Source organism: Canis aureus, chromosome 27 (assembly GCF_053574225.1).
Source record: "Canis aureus isolate CA01 chromosome 27, VMU_Caureus_v.1.0, whole genome shotgun sequence".
Taxonomy (NCBI): Eukaryota; Metazoa; Chordata; class Mammalia; order Carnivora; family Canidae; genus Canis; species Canis aureus.
The window spans coordinates 36,234,372-36,259,039 of NC_135637.1; the positions used below are offsets into that span (position 1 = coordinate 36,234,372).

Sequence of the window (24,668 nt, forward strand, 5' to 3'; positions counted from 1 at the left end):
GAGACCACAACAATAGTGTAACATAGGCCTTTCCAATTTATAAAATTAACTCTCTGCAGCTCCAGTCACAGGTAGTCAAGTACCAACATCCTTATCTTACCAAAAGGGGACAAAATAAGGAAACTGAGGCAAAACAAGGTCAACTGACTTGCTTAGTTAGACACGGTAGGCACTCCATAATTACATCAGAGGGGAGACTTTTTTTTTTTCTAAGCGCAGTTGCCTGTTTGACAGAGGAATAAGTCAGTTGCAGTGACAGGTTCAGCATCCTTACCTTGCTCAGCTGTGTCTTCAGTTCCTGTACTTTTCTGTATTCTGGAGTGTCAAGCACCACTTGGTATCTGTCTCACATCTTCCTCGCCTTATCAGTGTACAGGTAGTTAGACCTAAAGAAAAAAAAGAAAACAGAAGCACAAGTTAATCAGTCATTGAAAGAATTATATTGAGGCTGGTGACGTGGTAATGGAAGCTGTGCCAGGGTAGCTATGTGTCATGAAGATGTGCACTCGCCCAGAACTTGCGCACGTGCCGGCAGCGGACCATGTCAGGAATGTCACACAGGAAGCAGCCCAGTCCCGAGGATCTGCAAGTCCTCCTTATATTAAATCTGTGTGGCAGAAACAGAAATAAAGCTGGCCAGGATTAAATGCAAACCAGGAACCAATAAGAGTAGTGAGACCTTCATGTTGATACAGGTTTCATTTTGGTTGAACACGTCCACCCTATACTCTTAGTTGGCTTGCACTCAAATGAATCACAGGTTTTTAAATTTAATCCTGAGCTAAGGAAAATATTGCTATTTGTTGTTCTTATACTGATGGGAGGAAAGCATGGATTGAATGGAGTGGCCTTTCAGGAGATGGAAACATTTAAGGAGAAACAAACATGGGAGGAGGAAGTTGCTAATGAGTATGGGCGTGGGGATGAGCAGGAGAAGGATACTACATGGGACCCAGGACGAGACGAGGTAGGGTGAGGGGCCGGTCATGGTTCAGTGTTGAATTCAGAGTGGTGGCCAGCAATGCTTGTAATTCCTAAACGTTCTTCCTACTACTGTTTCCGTGGTTGGAGAAATGCGGGGTCCCGCTTCCACACAATTTCACCTCCAAGCTGTATACCCAGTGTAGAAGGACTCAATGCAGCAGGCAGTTCAAAGATCACCAGTTGGCTTACATGTACACAGCCCCTTGGTATGAGCTTTTCTGAAAGACCCAGACGAGATGCTTACGTCACTGGTGATGTCTCCCACGTAGCGGCAACGGATCACTTGGGGTGTGTAAGGCAGTGAGATCACGTGGCCTTGCATCTTGAAGAAGTCTGATTTGTAGATCAACTGAAAAAATGGCCCAAAACACACACATCAGAGACCACATGGCTGACATTCCTCCCGGGGTGCCACAGCCTGCCCTCTCTCTTAAGAAAATACTCACCTCACTGACAGCCTCTTGTGTCTTCTTGACTTGGCGGATTTCAGGTGTATCAGGAGTTGTGTGAATCTTGTCTTTCAGTCTGTGGTACAATTGTCCATACACGTGGATGGAACTGGAGAGTATGATGCTGAGTGAAATAAGTCAATCAGGGAGGACAAACATTTTATGGTCTCATTCATTTGGGGAATATAAAAAATAGTGAAAGGGAATAAAGGGGAAAGGAGAAAAAAATGAGTGGGTCATATCAGAAAGGGAGACAGAACATGAGGGACTCCGAACTCTGGGAAACGAACAAGGGGTGGTGGAAAGGGAGGTGGGTGGGGGTGACTGGGTGACAGGCATTGAGGGGGGCCCTTGATGGGATGAGCACTGGGTGTTATGCTCTATGTTGGCAAATTGAACTCCAAAAAAAAAAAAAAAACTGTCGATACTATCTCTACACTGGAAGCAAAACCACTGCAGGTATTTAGTGTGGGAAGATGAGGGCAACTGTTGACTAATCAATAATCAAATATTCTACACAAAGAGCCATTAGAGGAGCAATTAAGGATCAAGGAAGTGTCTGACAGGAAAAAAGAGGAAATGGTACTTATTTTAGTTAGGTGAAGAATTCTGAGCATAAAGTCTTCCACATTCTATCAGATGGTTGGATATGGTCAGATATACAGGCCAACCATGTATATAGAAAACCAGGGTCACGAATTAGACTAAAATGCAAATTCATTAGTAAATGTTTCATAACGAATCTCAAAAAAGGAATTAATTTACATCATAATCTGTGAATTGGGATTGACAATGGCATTGCCAAATACAAAAAGACGTCACCGATGGATACAAACACCAAAATGGTAATAAAAAGGACCCTCTCATTCCTTGATGATACAGAGATTTCTAACTAACATATAGTACAAAGCCGTGGCCTCTGAAACTCAATACCCCCCCCCCCCCGCAGAATCAACATTCACTGTACCTCACTGGTAACATTGTTCACCCTCTGGACATGGACAAATGGGATTTCTTTAGGGCCAAGTGTGTATCTGTGTGCCTTGATGTGTTCCCACTCTTCTCTGTATTTGTACTGGGAAGGCAGAGTCAGAACGAGTTCGCTGCTGGGTCACAAAAAGTAGCTGTACATTCCTCACACAGGAAGGAGCTGCTGCTTACATTTGAAAATCACTCTCCATGGATTAAGTACAAGAAAAAGTCAGGGACAAAATGTCACCAGTAAACAGGACCTTGGCAATTATTTTCTTGGCTATATAAGCCAGGTGCAGAGAGGAATAAAATTCAGTGTTGCCTAGAAAAACCTGCTGGCAGGCAGCTATGAAAATAAAAGGGAAACCGTGTGTTTTTATGTTTTTTAAAAATTTTTTCTTGGTGTTAAATTTGCCAACATAGAGAATAACACCCAGCGCTCATCCCATCAAGTGCCCCCGTCAGTGCCTGTCACGCAGTCACCGCCAACCACCGCCCACCACCCCTAGTTCGTTTCCCAGAGTTAGGAGTCTCTCATGTTCTGTCTCCCTCCCTGATATTTCCCACTCGTTTTTTCTCCTTTCCCCTTTATTCCCTTTGACTATTTTTTATATTTCCCAAATGAATTAGACCATAGGATGTTTGTCCTCCTCCGACTGACTTAATTCACTCAGCATAATATCGTCCAGTTCCATCCACGTTGAAGCAAATGGTGGGTATTTGTCATTTCTAATGGCTGAGGAATATTTCATTGCATACATAGACCACATCTTCTTTATCCATTCATCTTTCGATGGACACCGAGGCTCCTTCCACAGGTTGGCTATTGTCGACATTGCTGCTATAAACATTGGGGTGCAGGCATCCCAGCATTTCACTGCTTCTGTATCTTTGGGGTCAATCCCCAGCAGTGCAATTGCTGGGTCGTAGGGAAGATCTGTTTTTCACTCTTTGAGGAACCCCACACAGTTTTCCAGAGTGGCTGCACCAGTTCACATTCCCACCAAGAGTTCAGGAGGGTTCCCCCTTTCTCCACATCCTATGATTTGTAGTCTCCTGCCTTGTTAATTTTCGCCATTCTCACTGGTGTGAGGTGGTATCTCATTGTGGTTTTGATTTGTATTTCCCTGATGGCAAGTGATGCAGAGCATTTTCTCATGTGCATGTTGGCCATGTCTATGTATTCCTCTGTGAGATTTCTGTTCCTGTCTTTTGCCCATTTCATGATTGGATTGGTTGTTTCTTTGCTGTTGAGTTTAAGAAGTTCTTTATAGATCTTGGATACTAGCCCTTTATCTGATATGTCATTTGCAAATATCTTCTCCCATTCTGTAGGTTGCCTTTTAGTTTTGTGGACTGTATCCTTTGCTGTGCAAAAGCTTCTTACCTTGATGAAGTCCCAATAGTTCACTTTTGCTTTTGTTTCTCTTGCCTTCGTGGATGTATCTTGCAAGAAGTCACAGTGGGCGAACTCAAAAATGGTGTTGCCCATGTTCTCCAGGATTTTGATGGAATCTTGTCTCACATTTAGATCTTTCATCTGTTTTGAGTTTATCTTTGTGTATGGTGCAAGAGAGTGGTCTAGTTTTGTTCTTCTGCATGTGGATGTCCAATTTTCCCAGCAGCATTTATTGAAGAGACTGTCTTTTTTTCCAGTGGATAGTCTTTCCTACTTTGTCGAATATTAGTTGACCATAAAGTTGAGGGTCCACTTCTGGATTCTCTATTCTTTTCCATTGATCTATGTGACTGCTTTTGTGCCAGGACCACACTGACTTGATGACCACAGCTTTGTAGTACAACCTGGAATCTGGCATTGTGATGCCTCCAGCTATGGCTTTCTTTTTTAATATTCTCCTGGCTATTAGGGGTCTTTTCTGATGCAACACAAATCTGAAAATAATTTGTTCTAACTCTCTGAAGAAAGTCCATGGTATTTTGCTGGGATTGCATTAAACATGAAAATTGCCCTGGGTAACGTTGACATTTTCACAATATTAATACTTCCAATCCGTGAGCATGGAATATTTTTCCATCTCGTTGTGTCTTCCTCAAATTATTTTAGAAGTGGTCTGTAGTTTTTAGGGTGTGGATCCTTTATCTCTTTGGTTAGGTTTATTCCTAGGTATCTTATGCTTTTGGGTGCAATTGTAAATGGGATTGACTCCTTAATTTCTCTTTCTTCAGTCTCATTGTTAGCGTGTAGAAATGCCACTGACTTCTGGGCATTGATTGTGTATTCTGCCATGCTCCCAAATTGATGTATGAGTTCTAGCAATCTTGGGGTGGAGTCTCTTGGGTTTTCTATGTAGAGTATCATGTCATCAGCAAAGAGGGAACGTTTGACTTCTTCTTTGCCAATTTGAATGCCTTTTATTTCTTTCTGTTGTCTGATTGCTGAGGCTAGGACTTCTAAGACTATGTCAAATAGCAGTGGTGAGAGTGGACATCCCTGTCTTCTTCCTGATCTAAGGGGAAAGGCTCCCTGTGCTTCCCCATTGAGAATGATATGTGCTGTGGGCTTTTCGTAGATGCCTTTTAAGATGTTGAGGAATATTCCCTCTATCCCCACAATCTGAAGAGTTTTGATCGGGAATGGATGCTGTATTTTGTCAAATGCTTTCTCTGAATCTATTGAGAGGATCATATGGTTCTTGTTTTTTGTCTTTCTGATATGATGAATCACATTGTTTTATGAGTGTTGAACCAGCCTTGCGTCCGGGGATACTTCCCTCTTGGTAATGGTGAATAATCTCCTTAATGTACTGTTGGATCCTATTAGCTAGTATCTTGTTGCGAATTTTTGCGTCCATGTTCATCAGGAGTATGGGTCTATAACTCTCCGTTTTGGTGGGGTCTTTGTCTTGTTTTGGAATTAAGGTGATGCTGGCCTCGTAGAACGAGCTTGGATGTATTTCATTTCTATCTTTCTGAACAGCTTTAGTAGAATAGGTATGGGTTTTTTTTTTTTTTTTTGGTTTCTTCTTTAAACGTTGGAATAAATTCCCCAGGGAAGCCATCTGGCCCTGGACTTTTGTGTCTTGGGAGGTTTTTGATGACTGCTTCAATTTCCTCCCTGGCCTGTTCAGTTTTTCTATTTCTTCCAGTTCCAGTTTTGGTAGTTTGCGGCTTTCCAGAAATGCGTCCATTTCTTATAGATTGCTGAATTTATTGGCGTATAGCTTCTCATGTTTTTAAAATTGTTTGTATTTCCTTGGTGTTTGTAGTGATCTCTCCTTTCTCATTCATGATATTATTAATATGAGTCTTCTCGCTCTTCTTTTAATAGGGCTGGCTAATGGTTTATCTATCTTACTAATTCTTCAAAAGAACCAACTCCTGGTTTTGTTAATCTGTTCCATAGTTCTTCTGATATCTATTTCATTGAGTTCTGCTCGAATGTTAATTTGTCAAATCTCTTCTTCTGCTGGGTGTAGGATCTATTTGCTCTTTTTCATCTAGCTCCTTTAGGTGTAAGGTTAACTTCTGTATTTGAGTTCTTTCCAATTTGTGGATGGCTGCTTGCATTGAGATATATTTCCCCCAAGGACTGCTTTTGCTGTATCCCAAAGATTTTGAATGGTTTTATCTTCATTCTCATTAGTTTCCATGAATCTTTTTAATTCTTCCTTAATTACCTGGCTCACCCTTTCATCTTTTATCAGGATGGTCCTTAACCTCAACGTGTTTGAAGTACTTCCAAACTTCTTGTTGTGATTTAGTTCTAATTTCAAGGTATCATCCTCTGAGAATAAGCAGGGGATGATCCCAATCTTTTGGTATCGGTTCAGATCTGAGTTGTGATCCAGTATGTGGTCTATTCTGGAGAAAGTTCCATGTGCACTTGAGAAGAATGTGTATTCAGTTGCATTTGGATATAAAGTTATGTAGTTATCTGTGAAATCCGTTTGGTCCAGTCTATCATTTCGAGCTCTCGTTTCTTTGACATGTACTTAGAAGACCTATTTAGTGTAGAAAGCGCTAGATTGAAGTCACCAAGTATAAGTGTATTATGATCTAAATATGTCTTAACTTTGGTTATTAATTGATTGATATATTTGGCAGCTCCCACATTCGGGGCATATATATTGAGGATTGTTAAGTCTTCTTCTTGGATAGATCCTTTAAGTATGATACAGTGTCCCTCTTCATCTCTCACTACAGTCTTTGGGATAAATTTCAGTTTATCTGATATAAGGATGGCTACCCCTGCTTTCTTGTGAGGACCATATGATTGGTACGTGGTTCTCCAACCTTTTATTTTCAGGCTGTAGGTGTCCTTCTGTCTAAAATGAGTCTCTTGTAGACAGCAGATAGATGGGTCCTGCTTTTTTATCCAGTCTGAAACCCTGTGCCTCTGTATGGGGTCGTTAAGCCCATTCACGTTCAGTTACTATTGAAAGATATGAATTTAGTGTCATCATGATACCTATTCAGTCCCTGTTTTTGTGGATTGTTCCATTGGACTTCCTCTCCAAGAGGAATTTTAAGAGTCCCCCTTAAAATTTCTTGCAGAGCTGGTTTCCTGGTCACATATTCTTTCAGTTCCTGCCTATCTTGGAAGCTGTTTATCTCTCCTATTGTGAATGAGAGCCTTGGGTAAAGTATTCTTGGCTGCATGTTCTTCTCATGTAGGACCCTGAATATATCCTGCCAGCCCTTTCTGGCCTGCCTGGGTCTCTGTGGAGAGGTCTGCTGTTAATCTAATATTCATCCCCATAAAAGTTAGAGATTTCTTGTCTCTTGCTGCTTTAAGGATCTTCTATTTATCTTTGGAATTTGCAAGCTTCACTATTAAATGTCGAGGTGTTGAGCGGTGTTTATTCATTTTAGGTGGGGGAAGGCCTGTGTTTTTAGTCCCAGCACAGCTTGGAAGTTAGGACCTGCAGGGAAGAGAGGAGCGACTATTTTTGAGGCCAACAAGTGGCTTTCCAGATGGATTTACCAGAAAAAAAAGACATATTAGGTGGTTGGATCTGCAAGTGTCTGATTTGGATACTGTAGGTTTGGGTCTTTGGTTTTGTGTACTGGCTGGCCGGCAAGCTTGGGTCCCAAGACTCCGAAGGCAGCAGAAGAGGGCTGCAGGCTGTGTGCAGCGCCCCCGGGCTCTGCCCTGCATGGGGCTCCCTAGCATCCCCAGCATCCCTGCAGGGTGGTGGGAGCCACTGGGCTAGGAAGCCCCAGATAGCAGGAGCCCCTTCACCCCCAGCTTTCTGCTCAGTGTGCAGAGGGCATGTGGTGGGGCCAGTATCGGAGCCAGCTAGCCCACAAGCAGTCCTGTCTGCCCAAGGGACGCACACAACATCCTGTCCCCAGGCAGCTGCAGCCGCCCATGGGGTGCCTGGGGTCACAGGGATGCTCCTACGCTTCTTGAGGCAAAGGCGCCGTGATGACCACACTCAGCGGGGGCCTCCACACACACTCCCGGCCCCCAGGGGCCCAGGTCAGCGCCCCTCCCCTGGCAGGCCGTGGTGCGGGGAGGCACCTACATAGGTGATCTGGTAGTGCTTTTCCCTGGAATGCTGGAAGGCGGCTGTGTCACCAGGGAGCCAGTATCCTGTGCGCTGGTCACGTCGGCCGGCACCTGGGTACAGGTCCTGCGGAGGGCGAGGGGTCAGGCTGCGCCGGGGCCCATCGAGTCATGCGCATCGCACGCGGCCCATGCCAGGCTTTCGGTCGGGATGCAGCGTGTTCTTGTTTACCAGGCCGATGTCATGAGGAGTCAGAGGAGTTCAAAGGGCCAGGTAACTAATGCATCATCCTTGACCCCCTGCTTCGAAACCGACAGGTGCCTGCGTGCTCCACTGCCCAGGCCTTGGGCTCAGGTCACATCTCTGAGCCCATCAGTCTCCCTGCTCGACCCCCACCCTCCTCGCTAATGCTCCCTCGCTTCCACTCTGTCGAGTAAATAAACCAAATCTTTAAGAGAGAGAGACAGAGAGTGAGAGAGATGCCTGGGGGTGCTCAGGGTGTGACGCTGGGTCATGGGATTGAGTCCCCAACGGGTTCCCGCAGGGAGCCTGCTTCTCCCTCTGCCTGTGTCTCTGCCTCTCTCTGTCTCTCTCATGAATAAATAAAACCTTAAAAAAGAGAGTGAGCGAGTGAACGATGAGTGAAGGGGCCCATAGGAAATAATTCTTCTATGTTTTGAACGTATGCCCAATTACCTGCATGGAATCGAGCAAGAAAACGGGAGCAGTAGAGGGAACAGGCAGTCAGTGCCGCCTGTGTCGTGAACCCTTAGGTGGCATTCACATCATCACAGTCCCGGAGACAGTCATAATGATAAGGCACATCCCTGGAACCCCATTCCTCCAATAAACACAGTGTCAGGCCATGAAGAGGTCACGATTCCCCAATCCCTGGCAGATGGGGGAAAGGAGTTTCTGACCATGATCCTAAATAGCCTGTCTTTGGGGGGGAGATCCAGGAGTAGGAATAGTATCAGAGACATCAAAGAGCAAATGTTTTTCAATATTCAGTACAGGAGAGTGACATCAAAGAGGGAAACCAATGTTGCCTGAGCAGGTAACACCCAAAAGGGATATTAAGTACGTGAGTGGAATCCAGGTCTTTCTCTTCTGAATTCCAACAGTAATTTCTAGCCCTTTCTCTTACTACTAGTAGTCCCTTATGATTATGTGTCTTCTCTTTGTCATCTTGGTTTTAAGTTGTTTGAGAAAGGTTGGCTTTCTTTCTCCCTCGTATCTTGTAAATGTAAATGCAATGTTGCTCTAAGAATGCCCATTGCTTGCGTGGTGTAAGAATCCCACCAACCAGGAGGGAAGACAGACTGTGTACTGTTTGGGTTTTTTCTTTGTTTTTTAACTCAGGTGAATGGAATAGCATTGACAACTGAGAAGGTCAGGCTGAGATAAAGCACAAGCCAAGGAGGTTTCTGCAAAAGCCAGTGGCCTGGCCCTCGGAGGCCGCCCCTTAGACTTCTGCTGCCCCCTGCACTGGGTTCTCACTGCTCACCTCACTCTGGAGCTTGTGTGCATGAAGGGCCCATCCAGTTCCATGGTTTTCATAGTTGCAGCCACCTTGCCTCTGACGCTATCCATGTAGTCATGGTGGTAGATGGCCTGTGTCAGATAGAAGAGGGGTCAGCTGATTCTGATCACAGCAGCATCATTGGAAAGAAGCAAAGTAAATGGAAACCTAAGTCTCTCTTAAAGGAAGGAAGGAAGGAAGGAAGGAAGGAAGGAAGGCAGGGAGGGAGGGAGGGAGGGAAAGGGGAAGGGGAAGGGGAAGGGGAAGGGGAAGGGGAAGGGGAAGGGAAGTAGGTAGGTAGGTTTCCCTTTGCCTCAACAACTGATCCATCATTGTCTTGTCCACAGGCTCGCAAGTGGCATGTGGACCCCGCAGCATGAGAGAAGCAGAGGACATGGCTCAGCAAAGGGAGGGAACAGCGGCTATGGTACGGCTCTAAGTTTCAAAACAATGGGTTTTTACATTCTAACTCGCTGGTGGGATTTGATATTTACTTACTAATTTGCGGGCTTAGTTAAAAGAAAATAAAAGAGCAGCCATGTGCTGGCTCTGCCCCCCAAGTCAGAGAGTGGATGTGGCATGGGGCCGAGGCTTGGGCACCGGGCCTTCCCAGACCACGGACGAGGGGCCCCACGAAACCCACACCGCTCACTGCACGGCCTGCCCCCTCCTCACCCTGCCATGACCAGCTCTAATTTTCCAGAGGGCTGACCAGCAAGATACAACTGCTGCTCTTGACACGAGGCCTCAAAAAACAACTTTAAAGCAAAAAACTCTAAAACACTGAGTATTCCATAGTTATAGCATTTCTACCTCCACCTTGGGAACTGATTGAACACACCAGGTTTTAGGAAATATGAGCAGAACCATAAGTACTATCTAGGACACTAACTCTGGTCTCCCAGTTAGCAAAAGCCACTTACTTTTTCTTTTCTTTTTTTTTTTTTTTGCCACTTCTGTTTGAGTGGTGGCCCCATTTATTACTGTCCACACGACTTCCCCACGGGGACTTACATCACTCAGTTGTTTCCCACTTTTCACAGCCTGCACATAGACTTGTGTGTCTGTGACCAACTTGTAGCCATTCCTGGTCTTCTGTGTGTGAGATTTGTACTTGATCTGCCAAGAGGAATAAAAGAAGCCTGTGGTAGACTGTTTACGGTTCTAGAAATTGCTGCTTTCATGGAGGGTTTGGTTGCTTTTAACTCATGACATTTACTTTCATTAGCACATATTCAATCGACCAGGAGGCATTTGAATTTTAGGACAATCTGCATAATCGATGCTTATAGTCCTATGGAGCTTCTAGAGCCTTCTAGCAGGCTTGACAACTGCTCTTCTAGGAACATTTACGCATTTTTACTGAAACCTTTATTACAGTGTTAATTTGCTTAGCAAATTCTCTCTTTATAAATAGGTCCTGTCTATAGCGTCACAAACACCTCACAAGTGAGATTTCCCTAATAGGAGAATCATGTGCTTGATAGATCTGAAATAGTCCAAATGTAGAGAGAGGTTCCAGGGAAGGACAACAGGACAGCTCGACCGTGTTGTTGAATAGAGAGCTACGCGCATTCCAAGAAACAGCCGTTCCCTGCTCCTTAGCATTCTTCTCCAGATCAGCCATCCTCAACACCATTTAAGACATAGCTGGTCTGTGACAATGTACATAACTCCCCCTTTGACTTAGACTACGTAGAAAAGGAAATACACTTTTAAAAAAAAACCATAAGATAGGGCAAACTCACATGGTTACATAGAACATAAGCATGCTTGGCATGAAGAATTTCAGGAATGTCCGAGATGTAGCATCCAATGCCCTTTAGCCAGTTGAGGTCATCCTTGTATACAATCTAAAGATTGTGGTGGATAGAGGGAATTAGAAAAAAGAAACTGACCGTAACTCAAACACCAAAAACACAGACACCCAGTGGGCCTGGGAGGACTTTATCGAATGACATTCGAAAGGTGTTATGCAATGAGGCTGTGGGTGCCGTGAAAACACTGGCACACAGAGCCCTGCTTCCAGGGACAGACCCATGGGTACAGAGGACAGCAACGCTGGAAGAAGGCCAGGGTACATGCAGGTGGGTCTGCTTCCCCTCAGGATGGGCATGTGGAGCCAGCGCGGGGGACCTTCACAAGCAGTGGGCTTACGTTGCTGTAGATCTGATCTGTGACTTTCCTGATGTGGCTGTTGACTTGCAAGTCAGGGTGGCAAATCCACTCACAGAGGTGTAGGCAGTAATCAATCTCACTGCCTTTCTTCTGAGATTCCTTAGCAGTAACCATCTCCACCATGTCAGGCACGATGTGGATTCTCATCTTGTTCTTTTCATAAACTGATTTATATAGGCGCTGGGAAGATAAAATAATATGCCAATTATGTAGGAAATTGTGCAAGGTCTCAAGGCAATCTGGTTCTTAAATCCTTCTTATACACCAGAGAAGTCGAGGTAAAGAATGTATGGCAATCAGGTGGGATCTGGTAAATATTAAATTAATTCCGTATACTGTCTAACAAAGTCTTTTACTAAATACGCATCTCTAGGCCAGAAGGCATTGAAAAATTTTATTGGACCACTAGCATTTAAACGAATGGAATAGAATTGAAAAGATCAGAGTGTATTGCCTTTAGTTTGGCAGTACATAGTCTTCTGTCATATGTCAGAAGGAAGTCACATAAACGTCAGCTGTGTGTGTGTGTGTGTGTGTGTGTGTGTGTGTACTTGATACAACATTCTCACTGGTAAAAAACAGGGTTTGAGAAATACTGATCTAAAATGCTATGTAAGGGACGCCTGGGTGGCTCAGCAGTTGAGCATCTGCCTTCGGCTCAGGGTGTGATCCTGGGATCTGGGATCGAGTCCCACATCGGGCTCCTTGTGGGGAGTCTGCTTCTCCTTCTGCCTGTGTCTCTGTCTCTCATGAATAAATAAAATCTTTAAAAAATAAAATAAAATAAAATGCTATGTAAAAGGTTCACAATTAAGAGGTAAAAGTCTCTAAAGGAGGTTAACTTCTGAAAGAGAACTAGCTTCTTAGGACTGCAATGAAGGTTATAGGTAATTTTACAATAAAAGGCTTTACTTAAGAACATTCTGGGCATAAAGGGTTGAAGTTCATAAACTTTTTTTAAATATATTTTTTATTTATTTATGATAGTCATACAGAGAGAGAGAGAGAGAGAGAGAGAGAGAGAGGCAGAGACACAGGCAGAGGGAGAAGCAGGCTCCATGCACCGGGAGCCCGACGTGGGATTCGATCCCGGGTCTCCAGGATCGCGCCCTGGGCCAAAGGCAGGCGCCAAACCGCTGCGCCACCCAGGGATCCCCGAAGTTCATAAACCTTAATACGATATCTAGATAGCTCATTGTAATTTTAGATTTTCTTTTACAATATACACAAACATATAATATATAAAACACATGTGGATGGAACTGGAGGGGATTATGCTGAGTGGAATAAGTCAATCAGAGAAGGACAAACATTATATGGTCTCATTCATTTGGGAAATATAAATAATAGTGAAAGGGAATTAAAGGGAAGGGAGAAGAAATGGGTAGGAAATATCAGAAAGGGAGACAGAGCATGAAGACTCCTAACACTGGGGGTGGTGGAAGGGGAGGAGGGCGGGGGGTGGGGGTGAATGGGTGGCGGGCACTGAGGGGGGCACTTGACAGGATAACCACTGGGTGCTATTCTGTATGTTGGCAAATTGAACACCAATAAAAAATAAATTCATTAATAAATAAATAAAACACATGAATCAGTAGAAAAATTCTAGGAGCGGAGAACTGGGGAAGGTAGAGGGTGGGTGAGAGGCCATCACAATGCACTTGACTTACATTGCTAGCCAGATGCTTCTGGTTCTTAGCATGCATCAGGGACATGGTACTGGTAGGCAGGATGTAGCTGGTGGCTTCACTCCATCCCAAGCTTCCTTGTACGGGTTCTACAGGGGTTATAAACCATTTTGTGAGTACAGAAAATGCACTCTGGTTGGATCTTTAGAAGGGGATTTTTCCTGTATCTTTTTTCAGACACTGCTTAACAACCCCTGATCTTCATACTCAGCAGGACCCAAGTCCCCCTCAGTAAATAATGGGTTTAATGCTGTGACCATAATTTTCTGGTCCATTATTCTATTCTCTTCCATAGTACTTATTTCAGTTTGGCAGTTATCATGGAGCACTGCATCTTGACAACAGTGGTGAATGTATGAATATGCATTTGTACAGCTATAGTACTGTAGGCCACAAAGAGTGACATTTTACTGTATGGAAACGAAAACAAAGTTTTTGACGCTGTGTTCCTTTGCTCTAGGTCTAGGAATTCCTGAAGGGTGAAAACCACTAACTTAAAATCTATTTATCCTATCTTACATTTTTGTAGCTAGTGGGAGCTCAAGAAAGATTTCCACTCCTAGGTATTTATTTACTCAAGAAAACAAAAATTACATATGCACAAAAACCTATACTCAAATGTATATAGCAGCTTTATTCATAATTGTCACAAACTAGATACAATCCAGGTGTCCTTGGACTGTGAATGAATAAATTGTGGTATATTCATACAATGGAATATCACACTCTGCAATAAATCCAATAAACTACTGGTTTTTACAGCAATGTGTAGAGTACACATGTGGATTTTACTAAGACAAAGAAACAGACCTGACGGCTGCAGACTTCATAATCCCATTTGCAGGACATTCTGGAAAAGGTTTTTCAAAGTTTGTTTCTTTAAAAATAGGTCCAGAAAATGCTTCTATGGGTCTCAAAGAAGGAAAGGGAAGAGGGTAATTTTGAGGTGATAGATTTTCTGTGGCTTCACTGGGGTGAATACATGACTTTGCATTTGTTAAAAGCCATAGTCCAGAGGCACCTGGGTGGCTCAGTGGGTTAAGCATCTGCCTTCAGCTCAGGTCAAGATGAGCTTGGAGAACGCTGCTCAGAGGGAAGTCTGCTTCTCCCTCTTCCTCTGCCCCTCTTCCTGCTCATGCTCTCTCTCTCTCTCTCAAATCAATAAAATCTTGTTTTAAAAAACATCCTGTAGTACTATATACTACAAAGAGTGATTTACTGTGTGTAAATTAAAACAGAATCAAGCTGAATGGGGAAGAGGACGCCAATGGAATAGAAATCATAACAAATAAACCTAACTGTGTTACAAATGCATAACAAGACTATGCTGAAGGAAGTGAGTTAGAAAACAATTTAGTTTATTTTTGAAAATGGTATTTTGACTCATTAAGCTATAGACAAAAATAACCAATAAGATACTGTAGTTACTACATTTGTTTCTCACAGGAATATGGGTTAGCAATTCTCAAAACTATGTGCCGATAAAAGTTGAACAAATAGGAGCGCCTGGGGGGCTCAGGGGTGAGTGTCTGGCTTCAGCCCAGGGCGTGACCCTGGGGTCCTGGGATCGAGTCCCGCATTGAGCTCTCCGCAAGAAGCCTGCTTCTCCCTCTGCCTGTGTCTCTGCCTCTCTCTGTCTCATGAATAAATAAATACAACCTTTAAAAAAGTTGAACAAATAAGCAAACATGTCATAGGTAATGAGGGCCAGGCTTTCTAGGAAAAAAAAAAGCCACAAGTTGGAAAAATAAAAGATAGAAGTCTAAAGTCTGTAGTGTTGAATGATATAGGAAGCATCAATAGGAACTCATGGTTCAAAGCACACATATAATTAGACAAATATAGAAATAAATACTGATATGTATGCATATAGAGGTTAGTATCCATAATATATTTCTAAGCTCTGTCCATAGAAGGGTCCCAGCAGCAGTGAGCACGCCTAGTGCTGAGATTTTTGCCTTTGAAATGCCAATCCTTAATACATAAACCAGGGCTCCTTGGAGAGGGGGTATCTGGAGCAGGTAAATACAAGATGAACATCTTGTGGTGCCAGAATGTAAGGAAGCACTCAAAAACAATGACAGAGTATGTTAAGTTCTTATAGGAGCCACCCTGAAAGGCACCCAATGGGGAAAGGTGAAATGATTTGAGCAACAAAATAAATAGCAGTATTAGACTACATCACGTAGAAGAAATTAAATATCCATGAGTTCAGATATAATTACTTACTGATACAAGTAAAAAAAAAAAAACCCAAATGGTAGGAAGAAAGAGTGGTTTCTTACCGAAGAATTCCAATTGATAAATGTAGGAGGGATGAAAAAAAAAACAGAAAATCACCAATAGGCATATTTTATACTAAAAGTTGTTTCAGGCAAGACCCATCAATAGATGGTAAAATACATGAGAGAACATTTGAAGAGAAACAGGCTATCTGCAAAGTCCCAAAATATCTCCCTCCATGATATGTATTAACAACAAAGGGAAAAATCACGACATTACAGTAGAGAAGCTCAGCAGCCAGCCACCTAACCAAGTCACCACGTTCAACATCACCAGTTACCGGCATCACGTCCCACCTGCCATGATGCCGGAGAGAAGCTTTTGTGTTAAACTCGCCAAAAATGGACTGTCTTGATCTAATCATAAGAAGACATCATATAAAACCAAATGGAGGGGCATTCCACAAAATAACCGGAAAGTATTCCTCAAAAGTGTTACAATCAGAAAAAGACAAGGGAAAACTGAGAAATGATCAGATTGAAGAAAGCTAATGAGTCATATGAATTAAATGCAAAATGGGATGACAGGCTGGCGCCTGACATAGAAAAGCACATTAGTGGAAAAACCCTGGTGAAATCTGGATGAAGTCTGTAAGTTACACTGCAACAAGGTTAATTTAGTTTCCATGATTGTATTACAGACAAAACTATGCTGGAATTCTCTGGACTCTTTCTGCAAGTTTTCTGGAAACCTAAAAGAGTTTCAAAATAAAGTTTTAAAAAGTTTGTTGAATTAACCAATTCAGAGGAGACAAAAAAAAAGTGTCTTTGTAGGCTGTACGCCCCTTGTCCCTGGAGAAGCCAGGGAAGGACAAGTCCAGGGTGAGGGTAGCCTAGTTTCAACAGTGCTCACCTGCAATAAGGAAGGAGCTCCCAAATCTGTGCCAATGCACAGCATGGTGTGATATTCCACTTCGGGCTCAATGAATTGTCACTAGGACTACTGAGGAGATAAAATAGGAAACTGGAAGTGCCTGAAAAAACCTGGGCGGTAAGGTGCTTATCCCAACTATTCCGTTACTGTCTCCAGGGAAGAAGAGAAAAATAACTCACTCTGCTGTAAAGATTCTTCAGGTTCTTGGTTCTGTCATAATCCACTGTTTCTAGGACTGTTGTATCTTTGTCCTTAATCTGATGATAATTTTCTTTACATTTCACCTACACACAAAAAAGATGGGTTATTCTTTTCTGCTGTTCAAAAATACAGAAGGACAGGAATGGCTTGTGTCGGGAGAGAAGTCCAAGAAGACGCACCTCACTGGCATTAATGCCACTTTGAAGAGCAGTCACCTAAAGTGGTGTATCTGTGACCAGGTTCTAATTCTGCAGATTTTCTTTACCTGCTGCCATGTACCCGTATCTGTAAAGAAAAACCAGGCACCGGAAATGGTAAAATACACGTCTGCCATCAGCATGAGCAGTTTGTGCCAACTTAGATGAGCCTTTACTTCATTCTGGGTTCCTGCTTTAATACTAACAGAGACACAGTCGTTCTGTGTTCCTGCCAACTTTGTAGGGTTGTCAAAACCTGGCTCTTTGCCAGATCTTCTTCACCATTTTGTTGCCTTTTCCATGCATGCACCCCCATCCCTGAGTGCCTCAACCGTCCGTGAACCTGCCCTAGGAGAGCTAAACCATATCCTGGGGACATTTTCCAAATATCTACTTTTTTACTTCAGAACTTACCTCCCAAAGGTCAAAGCATGCATTTGCATTCTACTCTCTGCAGGCTAACCTAAGCAACTTCCGTATAGATGCTTGAGGGTGGTTCACTCTGAAACACCTCACAGGAAACGTTCTGGGTAAACCTCAAATGCTTAAACCCCTGGAGAGACCAAAACCGAGAAGGTCCCACACCAGAGCAGGTCACCAGGAGAGGCTGTATCAGGCAGGGGCCTCTGGTTTCTGTGGCTCACGTACTGTTAGAGCAGCTTTCTCTAACCCGGGCACAGGGCTGGCCTGGTTGTCACCCCACTGAAAGCACCACGATTTCACTGATCCACAGAGAGCCAGTCCTTCTGGGAAGATCTCACCTGACTCTGGAGATCACAGGATTTCTTGGCCTGGAGGATCTGAGGCATATCCCAAATGTAGCATCCCATGCCTTTCAGCCGATTCAAGTCATCCTTATACACGTTCTGCAGGAAAGAAGGGATGATGAGAGGTGACAGGTACTAACTGAATTTACAATCGGGCATTTTGATAATTTCCCATCAGCCATTGGCTGTGCTGAGTGCTTAGCAGTCATAGGGTGGGCCCCGCACCAGCTGGAGGGCTTTCCCGCTCCGACCTAAAGAAGCCTAGGAGGAGAGGAAGAGCTAAAGTTTTGTCTGGAGTAAAAAACAGGTTAAATATTTAACACAGGGGTCACATGGCTCAGAGGGGATTCTCACACCAAAAAGTGGTTACGCGTGCCACTGTGCTTTAAAAAGCAGTACAATTTATGAAAACGGGGACAAGTGGAGCATAGGGGGCCAAGACACGGTTGAGTGAAGGTGTAACTAAGTCAAGCTGCAGAAAGGGCATCGTACATTGCTCAGGATGTCCTGCATGCTGTGGGCCCGAATTACGCCGGGTTCTTCCGGGAGAGACATCCACTGGTGGAAGTAGTGTTGGTACTCTAGGTCACGGAGGATGTACTGACAGTGTTTGGCCAGCCCGTGATTCATCATATCGATGGGGATGTGCACATTTGCTTTGGTATCCGCATAATCTCTTCTGTAGTTCAATTAAGCCCCCTTTTTTTAAAGACAAAAAGAAGGATTAAAATGTTAATTATTCAGATCCATCTCTCTCGGGGTCTTATCCCTAGTATAGATCAGTACCTTTAGGATGAACAAAGGCTAAAGAAGATACTTTTTAAATAGATTCTTCATTCCCAATGTCCCTTCCTTTCAAAACACAGGGGTAAGTAGTCACCTTGTTGCTTTCTCCTTTTTCCAAACACAGGTACTTCACTGTGGGTTTGGAAGTGCAGAAGGGAAGGAAAGGGAGGAAAGCCCATAGTTACCAATGGTAACTGGCAGGGGTGGGGATGAATCTCAGGGAAGGAATGACTCCTTCCTCACCACCCCATGCCTCTCTCAACCGAAGAACGGGTCACAAACAGACCCCCTAATAGCACCCTCCAGGGTACAAATCCTCCGTCACAGTGAGCTTTGCTTTGCTTACTGCACTACTCGTCTTTTGGAAATCCAGGCACTGGACCACACCAGGGAACTCACTGATTTCTTTTCCAGCCAGGTAGTGGCCCTTCTGCTTCTCATATGTCTCTTTGTATTTAAGCTGTGAAGTAGGCACAACTTAGTTGAGAATCTCTGGGATTTTTGGACCAGCTCCCCAGAGAAGACTCTTAAATGCACGGAGGAAAAACCACCACTGACCTCGCTGTTCACATAGTTGGCATGCTTAGCTCCCACGATGGGAATGTAGCGCCTATGCAAGGTGCAGCCGTAAGCGTTGGTCCCTTCTCAAGCCCCTTTGTACAGTATCTGGAACAAAGGAATATGTGTCAGCAAGTTTGCAGTCAACTTCCTTCAGGTATTGCTAAAAAGAAAATGGTAAAACCAAGGTAAAATATTTATGTTTAAAGGCCAAGAGCCCTTACTGCGTCTACCTAAGAGTATGGGAGAATCTTCTATCTTACTGCAGATTGAATCTACAAACACCAGGGTGTTCTAGGACATCTATAACAGAGAATAACTGTATTTAAAGTTATGGTAAAAGTGGAAATACATTTTCACATAGGTAGAGAATCACCAAAGACTGCTTCCCATTGGGCATACACACAGACACAGGGCACGCGCGCACACACACACACATCATCCTTAAATCAGCTGAATTAAATTAGTCTTCCGTCTGTTGGCTGGAGATATTTATACATGACTGCCAGAGAGGGACTGGCCTTTCCTCTCTTTTCCCTGTTAGTGGGTGTTCAGTCCTCTGCGCACCTACAGCTGGTATAGCACCTGCTACCTTATTATCTATTTGCCTGTCCATCTCCCTCATTGGCATGGGCTCCTGAGGGGCTTCTCTTACTGAGTGTTAGCCCCGTAGCACTTCCTCCAATGCCTGGCCCATTACTGGAGCTCAAAAAGAAAAATACCAGCTGAATAAATGCTACTTCTAATAAACAACAGCAGTTATTTCTAAGAAGATTAAATGCAATGATAGGTCTTTTAAGTTCAGTTGTTCACAAAATCAGCCAAGAAGATGAATTAAGAGCTTAAAATTAAGAACTGAGTTGTAAATCAAATAAAATAGAACTTACAGTACTGTAGAGTTTTCTCATGTCTTTGGAGTGGGTGATATATGGTGTATCTGGAGAAAATAGATACTTGCCCTTCAATACTTTATTAAATGTTTCTTTATGTTTTACCTAACAAGAGAAAACAAGACAAAACCAATCCACATCTTTGGTCAATATAAATGCATATTTAAAGTTTCATAGTTTCGGGGCAGCCCGGGTGGCTCAGCGGTTTAGTGCCGCCTTCAGGCCAGGGCATGATCCTGGAGACCCGGGATCGAGTCCGGCATCGGGCTCCCTGCGTGGAGCCTGCTTCTCCCTCTGCCTGTGTCTCTGCCTCTCTCTGTGTATCTCTCATGAATAAATAAAATCTTTAAAAAAAATAAAAAAATAAAGTTTCATAGTTTCTACCCAAAAAGATAATAACCAGTCTACATTTGGAGATTTAAAACAAACTAATTGGTTAGATTTCAGTTCATTTTGCCTAATACAATAATTTGGACAAGAATATGGATGCTTTTTAAAAGAAGAAATGGGTAGGAAATATCAGAAAGGGAGACAGAACATGAAAGACTCCTAACTCTGGGAAACAAACTAGGGGTGGTGGAAGGGGAGGAGGGCAGGGGTTGGGGGTGACTGGGTGACAGGTACTGAGGTGGGCACTTGATGGGATGAGCAATGGGTGTTATTCTGTATGCTGGCAAGTTGAACACCAATAAAAAATAAATTTATTATTTAAAAAAATAAAAAAAATAAAACCTGCATTCTCACTCTGAAAAAAAAATGTTCGTACAGTACATCTCTTACTAGGGACTTTAAAGACATGCCCACCAGAGATGATCTTCTAGTTTCCTGCCCCACTGTCCATTTTCTTACAAGCAGTTACCTGGAGGTGAGCAAATGCAGTCAATGACACACAATGAACTCCCCAGTCCATGCACACATCACTATACACAAAGAAAACTTACATCACTTTGACTGACTGAGTTAATCTTCACCAAAACAATCTCTGGAGGATCCACCACACTTGTGAAGTTAGGACAGTTGTCGAGATCAGCCTTCTTGTATTTTATCTGCAAGGAAACAGAGATGATTAAGACTGGTCTCCTTCCAGTGGGTACCTGCCCCCACATGACAGGCAAGGCGGCCAGGCATTAGGTAAGAACAGGGTTTGTGTACCTGATTCACCATTTCCTGGTTCTTCGTAACCCTCACGTAGTCCACAGAGTCCACGGGTATCCAGACAATGCCACGGAGCCACTCCAGGTCAGCCTTGTAGACATCCTGAGAGCAGGAAGAGAGATACAACGCAGGCATAAATGACTCAGGCACAGGATTCCAGACTGTAGGTCTGAAGCAACTTTTTCAGGAGCTTTTTAAGGATTTCCCTCTAGTGACTGTCATCTCTTGATGCAATCATGATTTCACCTGTTCACCAGAGAGGTATCCTGTGAGCCTATTATTATGAGCAAAGTACTGTACTAGGTGCTTTCAGAGATAAGTACAAAGGAATCTGGTGTGAAGAGAAGTCCTTTATAAGTGGAGAGTGTAACAGCAAGAACACTCAAGGGCTATGGGAGCTACGGGCAGGGAGCCATTGTATCTAGCATTGAGTCCAAGGAAGGGTTTTACCAGGGAGGGTGGGTTTTTAGAAGGATTTATATTTAATTACTTGGTACGTGGGAAATTTAGACTAACTACACAAAGGAAGTGATACAACTAAATGCTCCTGTGTGGTAGAGTAGGGGACACATGCCCCTGGCCAGGCCTAGCTCTCCCCCTCCCCACCCCACATCAACCACAATGGAGCTGCTGATCTGGTTAAATGTCCATGACCATCGTTCTGCTGCAGCAACAGGGAGGTGGCAAGTTCAAGCTCACCACCTGGTGGCAGGCAGCCTCTGATTTCCTGTTTCCAAAGTGGTAATGAGAAGACCAGGTGGGTTAGCTCCAGGGTATGTCTGAGCATCAGGTCGATGCATGGAGTTTCTGTTCCTTAGGAACTGCTGGCGGCAGCTACACGTCTGGGCTCAGGCCTCACTGCAAGGTGGCCTAGGTCATGTATTCTCTTCCCTACCCTCACCCAAAGCTCTGTGCAAGCAGATTCTGGGCCCTCAGGTAGTTTATCAGGATTTTGTTTCTCTTTTGCTTTGATTCTTTGCAAGCAAGTCCTACATCAACGCCTGAAGAAGAGACGCTTGGCAAAGGGCATACCCAGGTCTTTGCCTACACTAACTACAACCCCCATTTACTCTCCATTCTCACCCCAAGCCATTTATTATTTTAAATCAGCTGATAATCTCCCAGGCCAATGTGAGATGTTGGTGATGTCAAAGATGATGCAAAAACAAAAAAAACAACCAATGAAAAAAATTGGCTTTGAACGATACTCGGAAATAAGTCGTCAAAAAGGCAAAGCTGTCAATCACTGCTCCTGGTTTTTCTCTACAAAAGATTCAGCCTCAGTTCCCTTCTGGGAACAAATTCAGTATTTATGGCTCAAAGTTTCAAAGCCCGGTGCTTCCAGAGTACTGCCTGTAACTCTCTGAGTACACCATACATTCCTAGGTCATTAAGAAACAAAAATTACTTACATTGCTCTGTAGGTCAGAGGCCTTCCTTGCCTGGATAATGTCATTTTGGTCAGGATGACACATCCATTGGTGCAGGTAATTACGGTAATCAATATCACTGACGAGGTCCTGCCCATGCTTGGCAGCCAACACCGACACCATATCAGCGGCTATATATTGATCTTGGCCTTTGTTTTATGGTAGTCCTCTCTGTATAGTCTGTCATTCTGAATCTGGCCTGTGCGCTCAAACCAAACCAGTTTAGGATCATCTCTCATCGTCGAACACCAACATAATGACCTCTTTGTTTTACATGTTCAGCTTTGTAGTTCAGCTGGTGGGAGAAAAAAAAATAGAGATTCCATCGGTTGTGACAAGCTCTCAAGGAAAAGGGGAGCTTGAAACATCAGCACACACAGCCCCTCAGCCTTTTGTCACCTGCCTCCCCAAGAATAAAGAACAAAAAGCACTGACATAATAAATATGAAGAAATACCGATTTAAAAGTAGGAAAAATACATTCGTTTTCTAATTCTGCCTATGTTTTATTGGAAAGCTTAGAGATTTTAAAGAAGTGAGGGAATAGAAGAGAGTAAACACTCAGACCATAGCTTTTAAAGAAGCCAACAAAACAAACACTCTCAAAGCCCAGAGAGGACCAGAAGGGTAGAGGACTCCAAACATCCCCAGGCCTCCTAGCTCCAGGAGCCCCCAGCGTGCGCTCCTAGAAGGATAAATGACCTCGCTCTGAATGTCACCAGAGTGATGGGCGTGAACAAATGGTACGCGTCTGGAGGCAAAATGTAACCCGTAGCCCGTAGCTTTTTGTTTCTCCCAGCCTTCCTTGTAGAGATAGTAAAAGACAGAGAGCCACAACAGAGCTTAACCTAAGGAGTCAGAAGGGCGCTGGTCATGTGCATACATCTCCCCACTGTTACATTCCGGTCCTCGGTTCCCCCTCCCCCGCCCAGGAGTATCAGGCATCTGGCTGAAACCCATACCTGGTCCAGCATCTGGGCTGTCTCCTGGGCAGTGTGCAGCAAGGGGGTCTCGGTGAGGGTGTACTGTGATTTGGCATCATTCCAATCTTTCTGGTATTTACTCTGGAATTGAGAAGCCAGAGGTTTAACATACTTGATATTAAGAAATCATAATGTTGCTCGGGAAAATGCTAGCATCATCTCATGATTACAGTCTGTGTCTCAGACAATGACTGCACGCTGAGCTAAAGTAGGTGAAAATCTTTGGAAATGACATTTCATGATCGGGTAATTTTAGAATGACAGGTACTCACATCATTTAGGATCTCACCGCTTTGTTTTGCAGTCTCGTAATCAGCTCTATCATCCACGGGAGTAAAGTTGAGAGTTTCTATTTTTGGGCGGTATTTTTTCTATTGGAAAGAAAATATCTTTCCTCTCAGGCAGGACAAAGACACACTAGATTTAAGGGTCTTTCTCTACTAGAAGCACAGAGAGCCATATCTGAACGGCACCCTTCGAGACAATTTGACCTTTTTCTTACCATTTTATTTTATTTTATTTTATTTTTTAATTTTTTATTGGTGTTCAATTTACTAACATACAGAATAACCCCCAGTGCCCGACACCCATTCACTCCCACCCCCCGCCCTCCTCCCCTTCCAACACCCCTAGTTCGTTTCCCAGAGTTAGCAGTCTTTACGTTCTGTCTCCCTTTCTGATATTTCCCACACATTTCTTCTCCCTTCCCTTATATTCCCTTTCACTATTATTTATATTCCCCAAATGAATGAGAACATATAATGTTTGTCCTTCTCCGACTGACTTACTTCACTCAGCATAATACCCTCCAGTTCCATCCACGTTGAAGCAAATGGTGGGTATTTGTCATTTCTAATAGCTGAGTAATATTCCATTGTATACATAGACCACATCTTCTTTATCCATTCATCTTTCGTTGGACACCGAGGCTCCTTCTACAGTTTGGCTATCGTGGCCATTGCTGCTATAAACATCGGGGTGCAGGTGTCCCGGCGTTTCACTGCATCTGTATCTTTGGGGTAAATCCCCAATAGTGCAATTGCTGGGTCGTAGGGCAGGTCTATTTTTAACTCTTTGAGGAACCTCCACACAGCTTTCCAGAGTGGCTGCACCAGTTCCCATTCCCACCAACAGTGTAAGAGGGTTCCCTTTTCTCCGCATCCCCTCCAACATTTGTTGTTTCCTGCCTTGTTAATTTGCCCCATTCTCACCGGTGTGAGGTGGTATCTCATTGTGGTTTTGATTTGTATTTCCCTGATGGCAAGTGATGCAGAGCATTTTC

General features: G+C 43.7%; 2 protein-coding genes across 3 annotated transcripts; both read right to left on the bottom strand.

Moving 5' to 3' along the window:
• Window positions 1-277: 277 nt before the first annotated feature.
• Window positions 278-13,338, bottom strand: LOC144299267 (nebulin-like). Its single transcript, XM_077874775.1, has 8 exons — window positions 13,247-13,338; window positions 11,556-11,756; window positions 11,147-11,251; window positions 10,413-10,517; window positions 9,384-9,490; window positions 1,431-1,557; window positions 1,229-1,333; window positions 278-386 (listed from the first exon to the last, which is right to left on the bottom strand). The coding sequence occupies exons 1-8, from the start codon at window positions 13,289-13,291 to the stop codon at window positions 381-383; spliced, it is 801 nt and encodes a 266-aa protein (XP_077730901.1). The 5' UTR covers window positions 13,292-13,338; the 3' UTR covers window positions 278-380.
• Window positions 13,339-16,599: 3,261 nt separating this feature from the next.
• LOC144299270 (nebulin-like) lies at window positions 16,600-23,517 on the bottom strand. 2 transcript variants are annotated; one of them, XM_077874781.1, is made up of 9 exons: window positions 23,366-23,517; window positions 22,387-22,699; window positions 20,972-21,076; window positions 20,761-20,865; window positions 19,817-19,924; window positions 18,930-19,037; window positions 17,580-17,684; window positions 16,801-16,906; window positions 16,600-16,704 (listed from the first exon to the last, which is right to left on the bottom strand). In XM_077874781.1, exons 2-6 carry the CDS (start codon window positions 22,525-22,527, stop codon window positions 19,017-19,019), a joined length of 480 nt encoding a protein of 159 aa, XP_077730907.1. In that variant the 5' UTR covers window positions 22,528-22,699; window positions 23,366-23,517; the 3' UTR covers window positions 16,600-16,704; window positions 16,801-16,906; window positions 17,580-17,684; window positions 18,930-19,016. The 2 variants fall into 2 exon arrangements, with proteins under 2 accessions (XP_077730907.1, XP_077730908.1); XM_077874782.1 differs by lacking the exons at window positions 16,600-16,704; window positions 16,801-16,906; window positions 17,580-17,684 and adding an exon at window positions 18,725-18,831.
• Window positions 23,518-24,668: the final 1,151 nt, after the last annotated feature.